The sequence below is a fragment of the Salvelinus namaycush genome, chromosome 34 (assembly GCF_016432855.1).
Source record: "Salvelinus namaycush isolate Seneca chromosome 34, SaNama_1.0, whole genome shotgun sequence".
In the NCBI taxonomy this organism is placed as follows: domain Eukaryota; kingdom Metazoa; phylum Chordata; class Actinopteri; order Salmoniformes; family Salmonidae; genus Salvelinus; species Salvelinus namaycush.
Window position 1 is genome coordinate 7,013,529 of NC_052340.1, and position 17,322 is coordinate 7,030,850.

Sequence of the window (17,322 nt, forward strand, 5' to 3'; positions counted from 1 at the left end):
TAGCTAGCTACTGTAGCTGGCTTGACACTCACGCCTTAACGTTAGCTTACCATGCTTTTCAGGACAACTCAACATTCTTCTTGTCAATCCCTTCGACTCCTTCTTGCCTACTCCTGTCTCTCAGTCTTCTTCTAGGTTCAAAACGTTATGGATGTAGACAGTCCGGTGTCTTATTGTCAAAAAGCAACCCACTCATTATACAGCCACCTGGTGCAGTCAATGGCTCAGTGTTCCAGAGCTGTTCACTGGCACAGCAGCATCGATGTTATCTCCGATTTCCCAACGTCAAATAAAAAAGTGACATATCATATTGATACATATCTGCACTACATATTATTGTTTGGGGGGGGGGGGGGGGGCTAATGTGAAACATGGCATTTCATGAAAACATAAATGTAGGACGAATGGTCCGTCTTTAGTGTTTCCCCTCTAACTACTGCGCACAGGGCTTGAAATCACCGCCCTAGTTTAAGCACCGCCATCGCCTAATCAGGATTCATCCAAATAATCAATGAAGAAAACCCCAAACCAGGAACTACTGCTGCTCGTAATCACATACTGTAATTCTACATGAGTCTTGACGGGTTCTCGCTGTTCACGTGTGAATCTGTCCACGAAAGATTAGCCAATACAGAACACGCCTAAAGCCTGCCTGCCTGAGCCAGCGCCTGAACCAAGCAGAGAGAACTCCAGCAAGGGGAGAACAGGACAGGCATGACCAGCCTCTCAAAACAGACAGCAATTATTTAATCATTTATTCATGGTCTAACCTCGGCGCCCTCTACCTTGTGGAGAGGAAGCACTGGAAACCATGCTAGGTTTCCCCACCATGCTAATCAGAGTGAGCGCTTCAGATCTGCATCACATGATGAGCAATACTCAACAGGGGTCAACAACAGGGCTCTTCAAGCTCGACACCATGCACTTCAGGTAAAGAGGAATAAATATGAATGGTTAGAAAATGTACTTGTCTGAATAATTAATTTCCCTACACCCTCAACACAAAATGGCTGTATGATGACTTTTGCCCTGCAACTTGGTTCTGAAGATCTGGCTCAGATTGGGGTGTCAGAGTCCTCTGGCCATGCAGATGGTAGGTGTGCGAATGCTATGTTATTGTATATGAGCCTAAACAGCTATTTTGTAATTCTCCCTACCGGCTATTCAGCATGCTACCTTTTCTATCCACATCTCCTATCATTTCTAACTAGATCTCATCCATGACCCTCCAGCAGACTCTCTATGAATCCAGCATTCACCTAATCTGTAAAACACACAGATACCGCGTACGTCTTAAACACACACTCTCAAATCGGCATACTGCAGTAAATAGCTATTAGTATTACCGGATTTTTATGTGGCATCTGTGCTACCCTCATAATCATCATGTGTCCTATTCCCAGTGCAGATTAAGTATCTACTATAAATTCCTTTAGTGTGTACCAGAAGATAAAAGCACCAGAGATACTGTATAGTGATCCAATGGAATGCCCATTCCCCATGTAGCCTTTGATGAATCAGTGGCGGAGTTCGTTTTGCATGGCTCGGTGCGTCGGGTGGGTGAAGATTTCACTTAAGGACCAATGGAATGGTCCAAAATGAGCAAACTCTCCCTACCCGGGGCACACAATACGAACTCAACCATTGTCACGACGCTGCAATGCAACCAACCAGCCAGCCAATGATAAACATCAGAGACCCGTGAAACCACCGCAACAGCCTTGAGATCCCACAGTCAAACCGAAATTAACAGCGAGACGATTCCATTTACCCAGCAGCATCTCTGTCATTCAGCATTTTATCCCCAGATGAGAGACTGTCAGTCGCCGTCACTCACAAAAAAATAAAAGCCCGACCGTCAGTCTATAGAGCCGACAACTGTCAGTCTCGCTAAAATGAACTGGGTGAGAATCACAGGTAGGATGAATAGAGTTTTGATGGCGTATCAGTGCTCCAACATTAGGAGTTATTCATATTCCCAGCGCACCGCTGCGTTCCACCGCCGCGGTGTAGGGATGGGCTAATTCCTTGTCTTTATGGAAGAGGAAGCGATAACAAATCCCCCTGTGGAGGATGTGAGATCCTTCTAGCTTCAGGTAAACAGTGTGGCGTCAACTCGATGGCGCTAGCCTCGTATCTTCACAGGGGCAGCCAGACTAATTTGAGGGAATTAAAGAAGCCCCCTCTGTGACAAACACATGGAACCCACAGCCATAGAGCAGAATGGCACAGTAGACCATGAGAAAGGGCTACACGGATTGGATTGCGATGACAATGGCACACAAAGTGAAAGACAAAAGCGTACATTGGTTTCAGTAGGGGACTTTGGCAGAGGCAAGGGTGGTGCTTGTGCCAATTTTAAGATTGGGGGATCTGGGTGAGATGTGTGGTTGGATGTGTGTTGCTGCCCATCTGCCAGTGTCACTCCTCCCCTCCCTCCACGTGAATCATCTGTGGCCTGAGATTGCCGTGGCCCTGCGGGCTCAGCCCACGCTGATAAGAGTTAACTCTGCTCCCCCCCCCCCACTAATGTGGAATGGTGCAGAGGACGGAGAGGCGTCACCTGCCACGGACAGACATGTTACCGATACGGAGGGGAGAATCGCAGGATAGTTTGCCAGACTCTGAGCAAGTCAGAGCGAGTCAGAGCTGGCTGGTAACGCTTTGGGATAGGTTCCGGTAATTGTCATGGCCATTATAGAAGCCAACAATGTCATCACTGACGTCAGTCATTACTTTCAAGCCCGTCATCTGTTTCATGCTTCTGGTTGTCACCATCAACAGCCGAACCATCAACAGGCAAACCATCAACAGCCGAACCATCACCTGCATCACAGTCATCATGACCGTTACCACCATATGAAAACTCACTGAATAAAGTTTATCAGATCCATTGTTATCTGTGTGCCCTCGATATTGTATAATATATATGCACCCGGCAGGTAGCGTAAAAGGAAAACACTTATCTCCGGCTTTTATTCCACTGGAAGAGGAGGACATGTGTTAGTGCTAAGTGTGCGGTAGCTGATAAAATGGTGAATACAGTACATACCGGCGGGATGAGAGATTAACAATAACAGAGGGAATAAAAGTAATGTATCTTTCCTTTCTACAATCGCTGTAGGCGGTCATGCTAAGAGGGCGCATTTATGCAATTAAAGTCTGTGTGTGCCGTAACGCATGCGAGAGACCCTGCTGACAATGCATTTGGCTATCCTCGCTTCGCGAGTTAGTGAGGAAACTTTATTTACATGCCATTAGGCTGTGTAAACACTTCAGACCCTGAATTATGTGATGAACAACGCCATTAAAACAATCTCTTAATATGTAACTCACATCACAACGTACAGTGCTACTGATCTCCATGGACCCGCTTTATATGCAGTTATCATTGCATACACTACTAACGTGTCTGTTCTTTTTGTGATTGAATGTTTTTATTGTTTTTAGTAAGGTACACAAAACAGGAACACATGGACAAAGAAGCAAGTGACAAGATCGACGAAAACATACAGTTCCCGTCCCACAGGACTTCCCCAACCCAAAGTTACATTAGCGGATCACAATAGCAGTCTTTTCACAGTCATATGCTGATGAAAGAGCAGATCTGTTTCTCTCACCCGGGCCAATGCATTCGTGCTACAGATATTTACATGTTTATAATGTAAATGAATGATGGCACCCACTGCGGTCTGTTTAAAGAACGCGGAGCCTGCCAACGTGAGGCTATCATCTTCTTGGCTGCTGTTAATCCAGCCAGCCAAATACGTCGCTGTCTGACCGATAGGTCTAAAGTAGTGTCGCCATTTAACAATAAAATAGACGGCGAACATGGTACACTTCTACACATTATATCAGAGAGACAGGGTGAAACAGCCCCAGAAACGTAAAACCTCTGGACATTACCAAACCATGCGAAAGAAATGTGCCAGGAGCCCCCCCAATTTGGACATTGTCTACCTTTCATCTTGAACAGTTTGCATGGTGTGCAGTAAGTTCTACGGGCAGAACTCGTGTCCGTTCTGCCCTCTTCATTAATAGTATGATATGACAGCTAAATGATTTTTCATAATACAGGAGTCAATATCTTGATCTTCGTTGTCCACCTTAATGACACAGGGTGAAACTAGAAGAAACAAGAAATACTGAATTAAATATGAGTGAGAATGGAGAACTTCACGTGTAAATACAGAGCAATACATCATACAAACTCCAAAGTCGCGATACAAAAGAAAGAGCCATAATACAATACATTATAAGGAGTCCAACAGAGGAAACAGAGGAAGCACCATTCCACTTAGCCCAAGATGTACTCTTAAGGAGCCTACCACTTCTCCTTAAGGTCCAAGGATCTTATGTTATTTTTAGAGGTAGACTGGCTCTGGTTGCCAAAACAGCCAAATACTCAATCTAAACGTGAATTGATTCTCAATTTTGATACGGTTCTGGAAACTTCAAATAATTTCACAAATATATACACTTACTGTACACCGTTTTAACCGGTTTTATCACGGTTGCAGCCGACTGTATTTTTCAGTGACAACACGTTTCTGATGGCCTTCTTCAGTTGCACACAGGTGTTCGGAGCATGCTAGATAGCAAATTAGCACAGGTGGTCCCTCTGTCTTCTGTCTCTCGTCCTTAAACTCGCGCTGCAACATGGAGATATTGCCGAGTGGGAACATTAACCATATAAAAGGTGTGTCTTCATTTAACCTTTTAGTTTTTTTAACATTATTTCTGGCTGATATGAAAGAGAAGGTATATCTCCAAAACCATACAGCAAGCGATGCATGTTAATGTTCTGACCCAGCGCCAAGGATCTTCACAAAACAAATGACTTACAGTTGAAGTCGGAAGTTTACATACACTTAGGTTGGAGTCATTAAAACTCGTTTTTCAATCACTCCACAAATTTCTTGTTAACAAACTACAGTTTTGGCAAGTCGGCTAGGACATCTACTTTGTGCATGACACAAGTAATTTTCCCAACAATTGTTTACAGACAGATTATTTCACTGTATCACAATTCCAGTGGGTCAGAAGTTTACATACACTAAGTTGACTGTGCCTTTAAACAGCTTGGAAAATTCCAGAAAATTATGTCATGGCTTTAGAAGCTTCTGATAGGCTAATTGACATCATTTGAGTCATTGGAGGTGTACCTGTGGATGTATTTCAAGGCCTACCTTCAAACTCAGTGCCTCTTTGCTTGATATCATGGGAAAATCAAAAGAAATCAGCCAAGACCTCAGAAAAAAATTGTATACCTCCACAAGTCTGGTTCATCCTTGGGAGCAATTTCCAAACGTCTGAAGGTACCACGTTCATCTGTACAAACAATAGTACGCAAGTATAAACACCATGGGACCACGTAGCCATCATACCGCTCAGGATGGGGAAGTGTTCTGCCTCCTAGAGATGAACGTACTTTGGTGCGAAAGGTGCAAATCAATCCCAGAACAACAGCAAAAGGATCTTGTGAAGATGCTGGAGGAAACGGGTACAAAAGTATCTATATCCACAGTAAAACGAGTCATATATCGGCATCACCTAAAAGGCCGCTCAACTCAGTTAAACTGAGTTTAAATGTATTTGGCTAAGGTGTATGTAAACTTCCCGACTTCAACTGTATGTGTAACGTAATGGAACTGAGAGTCACGACCAAGGGCTTACATCCCACTAGCTAGCTACCATAGAATTTCACAAAATGTAACAACATAACACATCTGGTTATGAAACAACAACGTGTTAACATGGATGCAGCTGGAAGAACCTCGTATGTAACAATTTCTTACAGACAATGCAACTGTAGGATAAAGGATGGCATCTTCTAAATGACATGAAACTTCCTGTAGAATTTCCTGCACTGAAATCTCTCACACCCAAATATTTCTCTGCAGCTGCAACTACCACATCTATGTTCTCTGATTTCAGCTCCGTCAGTGCAGTGCAATTGTTCACCATGGCTATAAACGCAACAAATCCAACCTTACTAAAACTCATCCTCTCTGGATCTCTCTCTTCAGGCCTACTCACTGGGAGGCTCCCCAGTCGACTCACTCACCCTCGGGACATTCTCTACTCTCTTCATTGCCTCAGCATAGGACATGTTCTGCCCCACTCGAACTCTGGCAATCTCAACCTGTCTCTCTCTCACAGGGCGATTTGGATCCCCAGCTGCATGGGCACCCCCACAGTTGACACACAGTGCTTTCTCCATCCCAACTGTACACTCCCTCTGACTATGCCCTCCTCCACATTTCTCACGTCTTCGGATCAGTCTACGCACTGCTGCAACATGTCAGAATCCTTGGCACCTAAAGCACCGTAGGGGGTTCGGAACATAGGCCCTCACAGAATAACAAATATAACCCAACCTGACCGTATCAGGTAGAAACTCTGTGTCGAAGCTCAACAAGACAGGCAGGGTATCGTCAGTCTCGCCATTGCCATCGGGTCTACGTCTCACCAAACGGCGGGCGTTACAAACACTAGGAATATTCTATTTCATTTGATCCGCCTCTACGCTCTACGCTACCCCACTGATCCTTCCTTTGAGAGGCGCCCTGCTCCGGAGAGAAAAACATCACACTCCCTCCAAAAGGCCTCGGACCTTGTCACGTGATGTGAGTCAATAAAAGGCAAATATCTGACCAGTAGTTGGCGAGAAGCCACAGAAACGTCTAACTGGAAACATGACAGTGGCCATGTGACTACCCTTGGTTGAAGTCAGGACATGGTCTTTGCAGCACCTGAGTCACACTGGGTCCAGTAGCACTTGCAGTTACTACATTTCTACTCTTCCCCAATGTTTGATGTGGGTGTGTGTGTGTGTGTGAATGTGAGAGAGAGAGAGAGTCACAGAAGGTATTTTTTTGTGTGTGCCACACACATCCACTCACACCCAGACGCACACACACAATCGTCCGGAGCATCTGCTTCCCTCTGTTGGGTCCTCAGGTGGCACACAGGGCTAGTTCAGCCCACTTACACTGATGGCCATCTGGCTTAGGCTATATAAGTGGCCCATCAGTTTACACATGGCAGAGAGACTCCCTGCTAGGCTGCCCTCAACCCATGGTACACACTCCCGCCACCACTCAGTCTTATGATGTGCATGTTCACCAGACAAAACCTAGTGTCCCAAAACCAAATCCTTCCAGCCATCTCAAACTGCCCATACCTGTTAGCAGAGCCCCAAGATGGAGACCATTTATCTCTCGTTGTTTCCAGACGATGAGACGTAACTGTACAACGGCAGAGCAGTACAACGGCAGAGCTACAGTAGGAGCTGCACAGACACATAAAACACAACGACACTACACATCTCTCTATGGACGAGTTGCGAATCGATAGATTTGATGAATTGGGGGATAAATATGGCACTGCAAGTGGCTTCCTGAAATCTGCCCGATTACAAGAAGTGGCTTTGAGCTGAAGAGGGTGGAGGGAGTGTGGGGCTCAGAACACCTTAATGCCTTGCAGAGAAATCCCAGTCATCGACAATCACTAAGGGGCTTAGCTACAGACTTTGAGAAGAAACACCCCAAGAGCATATAAGAATGGATCTACTATCAGCGGTCCTCTCACAAGCATGATTTTACATTGGCTTAGTTAAATTGAGTATTTCACGACTGAAATCTGCTTGGAAAACTCCCTAAAATCATTGTGAGACATTTTCTGGGAGAAGACTAGTGGACAAAGTTCATTTGTTTTGTATAAACTTCACAGTGCAGGCTTCCTATGAAATTTGTGTTTGCATCAAACAGTTTCTGTGATGGATTTGAACTTGAAAGAGCAGGTGCATACTTCTTATAACGTTCCTGCTAACCAAGTTAATGTAATGCTTAGTTTGGTCGAAATAGTAAAATGAGTCCTGCAGAGTTTTTCCAAACAAATTAGAATATCTATTTGATGCACGACAACAGCATCCAAAACGTAATAGTATTGATCTATGATACAATGTAAATAGTTTTAAAATCCCATGGAGGATAATTGGATGGCTTGTGTCTGTGTGTGCGCTTGTGAGAAAGGGAGTGCATGTGACTGTGTGTGCGTGCGTGCGTGTGTGCACGTGTGTACGTGTGTGTGAATTTGCACTCAGATGAAGGACGTTCATGAAGACGCCGAAACAGGGTGAGCGTTCATATTACCAAAGGGTAATGAAAAAGGCATGGCCTTTTGCCCATCATTTCCAGTGCATCAATACACCTCGACCCATCCTCCTCATCCAATGACGTAGACCTCCGTTATGATATCCACCAATAGGTAACTCAACAGCGTCTCTCTCACATTCCGCTGCATTAACTCCTTTACAACAGGAGTGACCCGTTGTCGGCGGCCATTAAAATCACTAACTGGGGCCAGCGCCTCCCTCCCTCGTTATCGCTACGGCTGTCGCGTGTCTGTCTGCTTAATTAATCTACACACTCTCAGGGATGGAGGAGGTGGCGTGTCAACGCCCACGATTAAAAATTGATCTAGGGCATGGGGAGGATGATGAAAACTCTGAGCAAGATGCCGAGGATTAGCACATGATTATGGGCCTGGGGAGGTGACAGGGCCTTTCGCTGAGCTCGGCTGGATTTGGACCAGAGGAGGAGAAAGGGAAAAGTGCTGCGGTGACTGTGCAGTACAAAAGGGCCTCACTCACGCCCATGTAACTAGCCAGAGCCAAGTGGCTTCTTTGAACTGTCGCCCTTGAATTCATTCATTATTTTTCATGGCTTGAGTACAATTGGCAGTCTTTGAAGCAGGTATTTGCTACTTGTGTGAATGCCCAGTTAATGTTAGGGGGTGTAATCCAATTAGTTAATACTAAGTGAATCATTTAATTAAGGGACAATAGCCTAATGGTTAAGTAAGTGCGTAATGCCATGTGTGTGTGTACACACATATTAGTAGAGAATTACAAACAAATTAAATAAGGAAGGCATGAGTCGTAAGTGAACTAACTACAGGCAAGACTCAGGCTCAGTAGAAGAATTAGGGAGAAACGCACTGCTTACACATTCCCCCATTGATTGATAAAACATACCATGACTGGGGTTACAAAGATACCAGTCATTTACCAAAGTTACCAGAATCTTCAGTGATTTTGGTAATTAACAGAATCTATGGGAATCTATTGTTCGGTAATTTATACTTGCAAATAGCCTAAATAATGCACAAAGGATCGAATCAACAATGGCATTATTTTCAATTCCTTCTGTAACTCGTCCAACTATTGAATTTTTTTCACAGTTTGACGCCAAAACATTGACAACAAATACATATTGGCATAGTAAAAAAATTATCATATAAAGGCTATTTAATGCTGCAACTCTCATATTAAACCCCAACAGGTATTAATTAAGTTGATGGTTTGTATTTAGGATAATGTTTTACAGCTTTGTCCTATTTTTTCTTTGAAAATCATCTTAAAATATTTCATGTGATATTCTGAAGTACCTAGATATCTTGTGACAGATTACCTAGAATCCATGAAAGATACCAACATTCTGGTAGTTTACTGGTAAACCTCGAAAGTTTCCAGTAACATGCCCTGCTTTTGTAACCCTAACCATGACCCAACATTCCTTTTTTTAAACTTAAGTTCAGGATATAATTGATACCAGTGTGTGGTTTCAGGGTTATGGGTCATTTTACCACATAGTACGCACCCTGCAGCTTTCCGGCAAGGAGAGTCATGCTAATCATCCCATCAATCATTTACGAAGGGGGAGTTACTGACTTGGAGGGGAAGACTATATATCTAAGCTATTTTCTGCTACACGTTAGGGTTTGGAGGGGAAAGTCTCTTCTCCATGCTATCTCCTAGTTCACACATTAACCGTCTGCCAATCACCTTTGAGGAAGTGCAGCTTCCAGAACTATTACTTGGAGCCTAATGACATACTGTACTTCCTCATCTCCATGCATGGCCTTGGTTCTCATAGTATCACGTGAGATAAAGGTCTTGCTTCAAATTTAAAATATCCTCTATCACCCACATTAGAAGTCAAAGGAATCGGTCCATATTTCCAGCTCATTTCGTGTTGAGCTAAAACACTTGGGCCTCTGCAGTCTAGTCATAAACCTGTTATCTCTTTTCAGAGAGTTATCTATTATTTATTTCCCAGCAACATGATAGTCACGTAATTGCTATGCAGCCATAGTAGCATGCAGAGAACCAGGCCTGTATACATTTAGGGAGTTTAGTTTTTTGGGGGCGGAGATGAGACACCCAGATTGGTTCATGTCTGGGTCTTCTGGTAGGGGATAAAGCCAATCGGCCCCTTGTTGCCCTTTCCAACAGAGGCATACGTGAGGAGCATACACTAAGATGGATAAACCTGGAAAAAGGGGAACATCACCGGATTCTAAGAGGCCAGTCATAGAAAATGTGAGCAACACAGAGGAAGAAGGAACACCTTTTTTTTTTAAAGGCTAATCTTATAGATTTAGAGTCAGACGTTGTATGGTAGTTTGTAGAGCAGTGTGTTTGTGTATGTATGCACATGTGAGAGAGAGAGAGAGTATGCACACTTGTATGTCTGCGTCTCTGACTTGGCTTGCACATGAGTATAAGTGGAGTGCACATGGTTACGTGCAGATGAGCATATTATGTGTGATATCACAAACACTAGCTGAAAGCTTCAGCACTATGTACGCAGCCAATTGAGATATCACACGTGATGGCAGCCTATCAGAATCCCCAACTTCTTTTTCAGGCTGTAAATAATTTAAAAATGCCATCATGGCGCATAACCTTGAATAAAGCGTTGAGGTTGGTAGGCGGACGAGGAAGAACAGGTTGGGATAACCATCTGTCCCACATCAACATGCTCAACACAGCACCTGGTTTCATTTGTATTGGCAGGCCTTAAAACCAACAACTATTATCTAATAGAGATTTCATAGCCTTTGTTTGTTTCATTTTATCAGTTCAATCGACTGATATGGACATATGGTCCCTTTACTTTTAAATAGATTTTTGTGTTTTGACTCAATCTTCGAGAGTCGATTTATACAAGGCGTGTTTTTCATCTACATCACACAACAGTTCATGTTACAGTTATTGGCATCTGATAACAGAAAAAAATTGTTATGTTGCCGTTCTTTGTTGAAATATGCTATCAAAAGGCAGGCAACATCATTCTCTTTCTTGGATCTCTATTCGAGATCTCCATGCGAGAGCCAATCTTACATACTATGTGAACCTGATGAGTCATCCTTTAAGCTTTGAAGCCCATGCCAGTTTGGAGGTTAGTTCCAATGAAACATAACACTGAGGAGCGTAAATGTAAAGAGTCGTTAGCAAAAGAACAAGGTAGGCCGGCGCCAAAACCGAGGGAACTATTTAACCTTAATCTATCCATCTCTGTACAGGTGCTATGCTGCACCATCATGCACGGTGAGACAGCCACGTTGATGGTATAACCCATTGCTCAGGAGAAGCTGTGTGCAGCAATGTAATGCTCTTCGGTTTGATTCTATTTTGATTCCTCACAAGGCAATGCTGTGAACATGTCATTGTGGCCTCTTTGCAGGGGGCCTTCAAGTACAACACCAAAAGGAAATTACCTGTCACGTTCGAAAATAGGGTGTTGGCAACAGCGTCTTTTCAAAACCATAATTCGGGGAATTCACTTATGCCAGGCTCCGTTTCACGCCACGCATCCTAATTTGCCAAGCCTTTGTTGAGAAGAATCCCTATGGTTTAGTGTTTTTATTTGTTTCGACTAAATATAGTCCTTATAAGGACTGTCTGAGAGACATCGCAGGTACACTTCAAGTGGGCAAATGTCAAATGTCGCATAACAAATGATCCCACTGGGCCGAGACGTCCACTCAACGTCTATTCCACGTCGGTTCAGTGTCGTTTTCATTGAAATGACGTGGAAACAACGATGATTCAACCAGCGTGTGTCCAGTGGGACGGCTTTGTCGCAACCAGGAAAATGTCAGCTCAGAGGGCCAACAAAGGCCCCAAATAAACAGGTGATGCATGTTGCATGTATACTAATAATCACTCCGGTATAAACGGAACCAAGTCCGTCAAGTGAGTGGATTGGCGAGCTCCTTAGTCGTCACAAAGTATTAAAACCGCCAATGGTTTACATGTCTTCCTTCATTCCCCTGACACGAGTCTACTCACACGCAAGTGTGATTATTAATATAGTTTAGTTGATAATCATGATATCACAGTGACAAAATATCGGCTCCCTCAATCTCTATCTCTTCACTTCTTCCTTTCTTTCTTTCACCGTCTCCCCCTACAGTGCTCTTCCACCTGTCCCTAATAGAACCTCAAGCAGAGGTGATTTAAAAAGTAGAGCATGAAAGGAGTGTGCATGTGCGACGGTGCCATTCTATTGTGGTGGGGCCTTTATTCACCGGGGGCCCCACCACAGAGAGGGACTGAGAGGAGCTCGGAGGAGTCGGCGAGTCCAATAGTCCTGTAAAGTAGAGGCGTTAAGGGGAATTGAGGAGGAGTGACTACTGCCAATGTCCAGCTGGGTCCAATTGATTCCTGGTGACGTCCCGCATGGAGACACCATCAATGCCATCGATGGGCACCGCCCGAGTGACTGCGCCAGCAAATATAAAGCGGGCCCTAAGGACCTCACAGCCGGTCCCGTGTGCTTCAAGCTTCCTCCGTCTGATATAAACTGTCAATCACTTTCCTACATTAGAGGAATGGTGGGGGCCGTGTTCCAATACTGTCAAACGCCTTCCTTTAATAGTCTCATTTTATTTTTGGCCATTGACATGTGAAAGGAGGGTATTAATCAAATGGACACCGGATTATTTACATTGACACCCACCCCCCCACCCCCCCCAACAGTTTTTTACACTGCTGCTACTCACGGTTTATTATTTATGCAGTCACTTCATCCCTACCTACATGTACAAGTTACCTTAACTAACCTGTACCCCCGCACGTTGACTCGGTACCGGTAACCCCTGTATTTAGCCCCGTTATTTTTATTTGACACTTTTTACTTTAGTTTATTTGGTAAACATTTTCTTAACTCTTCCTTGAACTGCACTGTTGGTTAAGGGCTTGTATGTAAGCGTTTCACGGTAAAGTCTACACTTGTTGTATTTGGCGCATGGGACAAATAAAGTTTGATTTGATTTACACTGTATCAAATACATCTGTCAAGTAATTTTAGATCGGTGGTCTGGAAGGAAAGGACTATCAGGGCCCTAATCGGGCCAAAATGATCATTTGCTAGAAACATTTGGATGCAACCTGTTTTTTTTTATGTTATTGTTGTACAGAAATGCCTAAAATGATCAAGAACACATTTTGAGTAGGAGCTGGACCAGACCATAGAGAACATAGAAGCTCATTTGCAATGGGCCAAATCAGCAGAAGGGTACCGACAGACATTTCAATAGCCCTAATGCGTAGCGAGCTGGCAGGACAGACCGTTCGTCCGGTCGACCCAGTTCCTGTGGGCATTATACTGATTCGCTCTTAGTAATCTTTGGGCTGCAGCGTGTCGCGTACTGGGACCTGGCAGTGGCTGTTACGCCATTCCTCTGCACAGCTTTCGAAAATTGTCTAGAAATTACAGCTTCAGGGTGTTGTTGTTCACTTGAGCTCTTCGTCTCCGAAACGTGTCCTTTATGCACATTCTTCTCTTCTTCCAAATCAATATGGAAGACAAGAGGCAGAGTTTAAGCAAGCGTTGCTGCCCAAGAGTCGAGCAAAACCTCAGATTCGTCCAAAAACAAAGAAAGATGTTTGTTATGATGAGCCGTTTGAGAAATGTACTGTACTTGCTTTGTTTGTGTGGGTGTGTGTTTGTATTAGTGTATTGAATGTCTTTGAGTGTACTATCTGCTCATACCCTTCAGTGGGTGTGTAGACAAGTGCAAGATACATAATATGCTATGTTTACATAACTTTGTGTGTGCATATGTGTATGTGTGCGAGCGTGCATGTGTTTGTGTGTCTGCAAGCATCTGTGTATGCTCACTGCTTTCCCAGACCAAGTAGATAAAATCAGACAACTAGTCAATGAGGAACAGGGAGCAATGTTTAAGTACTTAGTCCTAGATAAATTCACCTATAGTAACATCTCTCCTGTCCCAGTCAGTTAATTGGCTGCCGTGTTCATTAGTTTAGGCTCCCCACAATATCTGCTGAGAGAGAGCGTTTATCAGAGCACAGACACATCAGTCTATAGACTGTGTACCTGCTCTAAAACCAGCCACAATCCAAACTGTGTCTCTCTGTGTACAATGTTTTTCTACATGTTCGGCATTCAAAATCATCCCTTGGTAACAGAAACCGCTTGGGGAATACGTTTCCCCTGAAACAAAGATTGAAAACACCAAAGAAAGTGAAGTTCCCTCTTTCTCTCACTGTGGCTGTGCTTTTTCCACAGTGGGACAGAACCGCCTATGTTCAGTCACTAAGATTTGCCTCCAGAATCTCGACGTGGATACCCTAAATGAGATCCCAAATCAATATGCTCCCTTAGTGACAGCTGCCATTGATCAGAGCAGACAAACTAAACAAGCCGCCTGCATACAGGCCTGGGCCAGGCCCTGTAAGACGACGTGAGGAGCCCTGGGCCAGGCTCTGTAAGACGACGTGAGGAGCCCTGGGCCAGGCCCTGTAAGACGACGTGAGGAGCCCTGGGCCAGGCCCTGTAAGACGACGTGAGGAGCCCTGGGCCAGGCCCTGTAAGACGACGTGAGGAGCCCTGGGCCAGGCCCTGTAAGACGACGTGAGGAGCCCTGGGCCAGGCCCTGTAAGACGACGTGAGGAGCCCTGGGCCAGTCCCTGCAGGCCCTGTAAGACTTGAATGAAAACCAACACTTTTGATGACCAAAATAATTAACGAATTACCGATCGGTCCATCAGCATCTATCAGAGCGCTACAAACTCTAAATAATTGATATAAGTTGATGTTGGACCTGGCATATGCAATGAGGGAAGCATCAAAACTAAAAATAAATCTAAATAAACCTTGGAACAAGGACGAAGGAGCGAAATAATAAATAAGGAGAGAAGAGAGGAAACATGACTTCTCAAAGCAAATGAAAAATGTTACCTTTTTATCTCTTGCAAATAACGATTAGTAAGTACCAACCTAATTATTAACACATTATAATTACATACATGTATACAACATGAAATGTTTCTGGTGTTCTTATGATTGCTCCTGTTTAGCTGATAGACATCTTGTAATTGTACATCCGTGAGTCAAAATGTAATTTCATCAAAAAACCTTGAGTAACTCCTTAACACAAAAACACATTTGAACGTTTTTTAACTCATTCTTACCCAGAGACTCAAGCTATTTCCCCATCGCCCCCGTTCAGATCCCTATCCCTTCTCACCTGTAGATGAGCGTGTCATCCAGGGAACTGTTGTACTGGACCTGGTACATCCTGATCCCAGGGACGTGGTTTTGATATGGCCATTTGATCAGCACGGAGCTAGCTGTCAGCTCCGCCATCAGCACCCTTCCCTCCTGGTTCCTCCGTGTGTCGTTGCCCGTGGTTGAGGTGGACTTGGCCGAGGTGAGGATGTCTGAAGGACCAGGGTCGGGCTCCCGTAGCCGGTTGGTGCTGTTGGCCAGGTGGGGGAGGAGGTTGACCACCAGCTCCACCTGGCCCGTGGACTCCCCCGCCGCGTTGGAGGCAATGCAGGTGAAGGTTCCAGAGTCCTTCATGGAGGTGATGTTGATGTCCAGGCTGCCATTGCTGAAGGTGACAGTCCTTGATGTGTTGGAGATCAGACGGCCCTCAGGGGAAATCCAGTGAATCTCTGGGTCCGGGTCTCCGTTGGCCTTGCACTTCAGACTGGTTGGCTGGCCCTCCATGGTGAAGGTCTTGGCAGACTTCCTGGTCATGACCGGAGGGTCACAGATGAACTCCTCCTCGGGGATGGTCCAGAAGTACTTGGCTGTGAGGTCTGGAGGAGAGGCACAAGTCTCCAGGTCATCTTCTCTGGTCAGCCTCCTCAGCCACAGCAGCTCACAGTTACAGTGGAGCGGGTTCCCACCAAAACTCATCACCAATGACGACTGAGGAGATCCTTTGGCTTTAGCGTAGACGGGGATGCGCAGAAAAAGTGGATCCGGTGGGATCTTCTTCAGCTTGTTGGAAGTCATGTCTAGACGCGCCAGCTTGTGCAGGTTGGTGAAGATTCCTTGGGGCACGTGCTCTATAAGGTTATGGTCCATGTTAAGGGTGTTGACGTTGGTTAGACGACCTATCGTCTCCCAGGGGATGTCCACCAGGTTGTTGTAGGACAGGTCCAGGTCTTCCAGGGTTCCTGTGAAGTCGTCAAAGGCGTGGGGAGAGATTTCGTGCAGCTGGTTGTTGGCCAAGATCAGGTGCCTAAGGTTGGTGAGCCCCCGAAAGTGGTCATCCCTGATCACACTTAGCCGGTTGCTGTCCAGGTGCAGCGCTCGCAGCCGCTTGAGGTCCTCGAAGGTGTAAGGCATGATCTGGCTTATGGTGTTGCGGGACAACGTCAGATGGATCAAACTAGTCATGTTGGCAAAGTCCCGCCTCCTTATGGCTGTGATAAAGTTCTCAGTGAGACGCAGCTCCACGGTGCGCCGGTCGATGACGGTGGGCACGAAGAGTAGGCCCGTCTTGGCACAGAGGATGGCCAGCGAGGGGGACAGGTTCTGGCACATGCAGCGCTTGGGGCACAGCTGCCCCCTGGTGGAGACGGCCAGCACCAACAGGGAGAAGATGAGCCGGTCCATCCTCCCTCGGGCGTTCTGGGGAAACTGCAAGGCAAAGAAGAGAGGCACTGGTCAGGACATGTGAGGATGTGGTACTCCAAGCGGGGAATTTACTAGGTGAATCAAGATGTATATCTACGTTTAGCTATCACAGTGGTCAAACTGAGATGAAATATCTCTATCAGCCATGATCGGAATGCAAAACAGCAGTGTTCGCCCTGCATTCAGATGATCAAAGCCAGTAAACGTATGTGAATACATTTCAATGAGTGGGCAATACCCTGAATGAAATGTGTAGCACACATTGAAGCATAAGGCGAAGGTGACGTTTCAAGCGAGACAATTTTATTAACGGCTTGTTTCTTATTTCCGGGAATCATACACATGGTATGCTAATATGTCCAATGAAGAGATAAGGGCAAAGAATAGGTGTGTGTAATTATAGCTTAGCAAATCATTTAACTCAACATGCAATCCCTGGACAAAGTTAGTTGGCTGCCATATCACAGTTTAAGGATTTACCACAGTGGATTTTCTAAAAGCCCGTTTTTTCTTTAGATAGCTCCCTCCATCTCCAACATGAGTGAAAACACGAATATATCTGTATAGGAGA

General features: G+C 45.0%; 1 protein-coding gene across 1 annotated transcript in view; it reads right to left on the reverse strand.

Annotated features, from left to right (window-relative positions):
• The window catches only part of LOC120028255 (leucine-rich repeat and fibronectin type III domain-containing protein 1-like protein), a 34,472-nt gene extending 17,742 nt beyond the window's left edge, over positions 1 to 16,730 (reverse strand). Inside the window, exon 1 of the mRNA XM_038973427.1 lies at positions 15,349 to 16,730. Within this exon, the coding sequence (XP_038829355.1) occupies positions 15,349 to 16,730 (1,382 nt within the window). The remainder of the gene's footprint in view (positions 1 to 15,348) is intronic.
• Between the last annotated feature and the right edge of the window lie 592 nt (positions 16,731 to 17,322).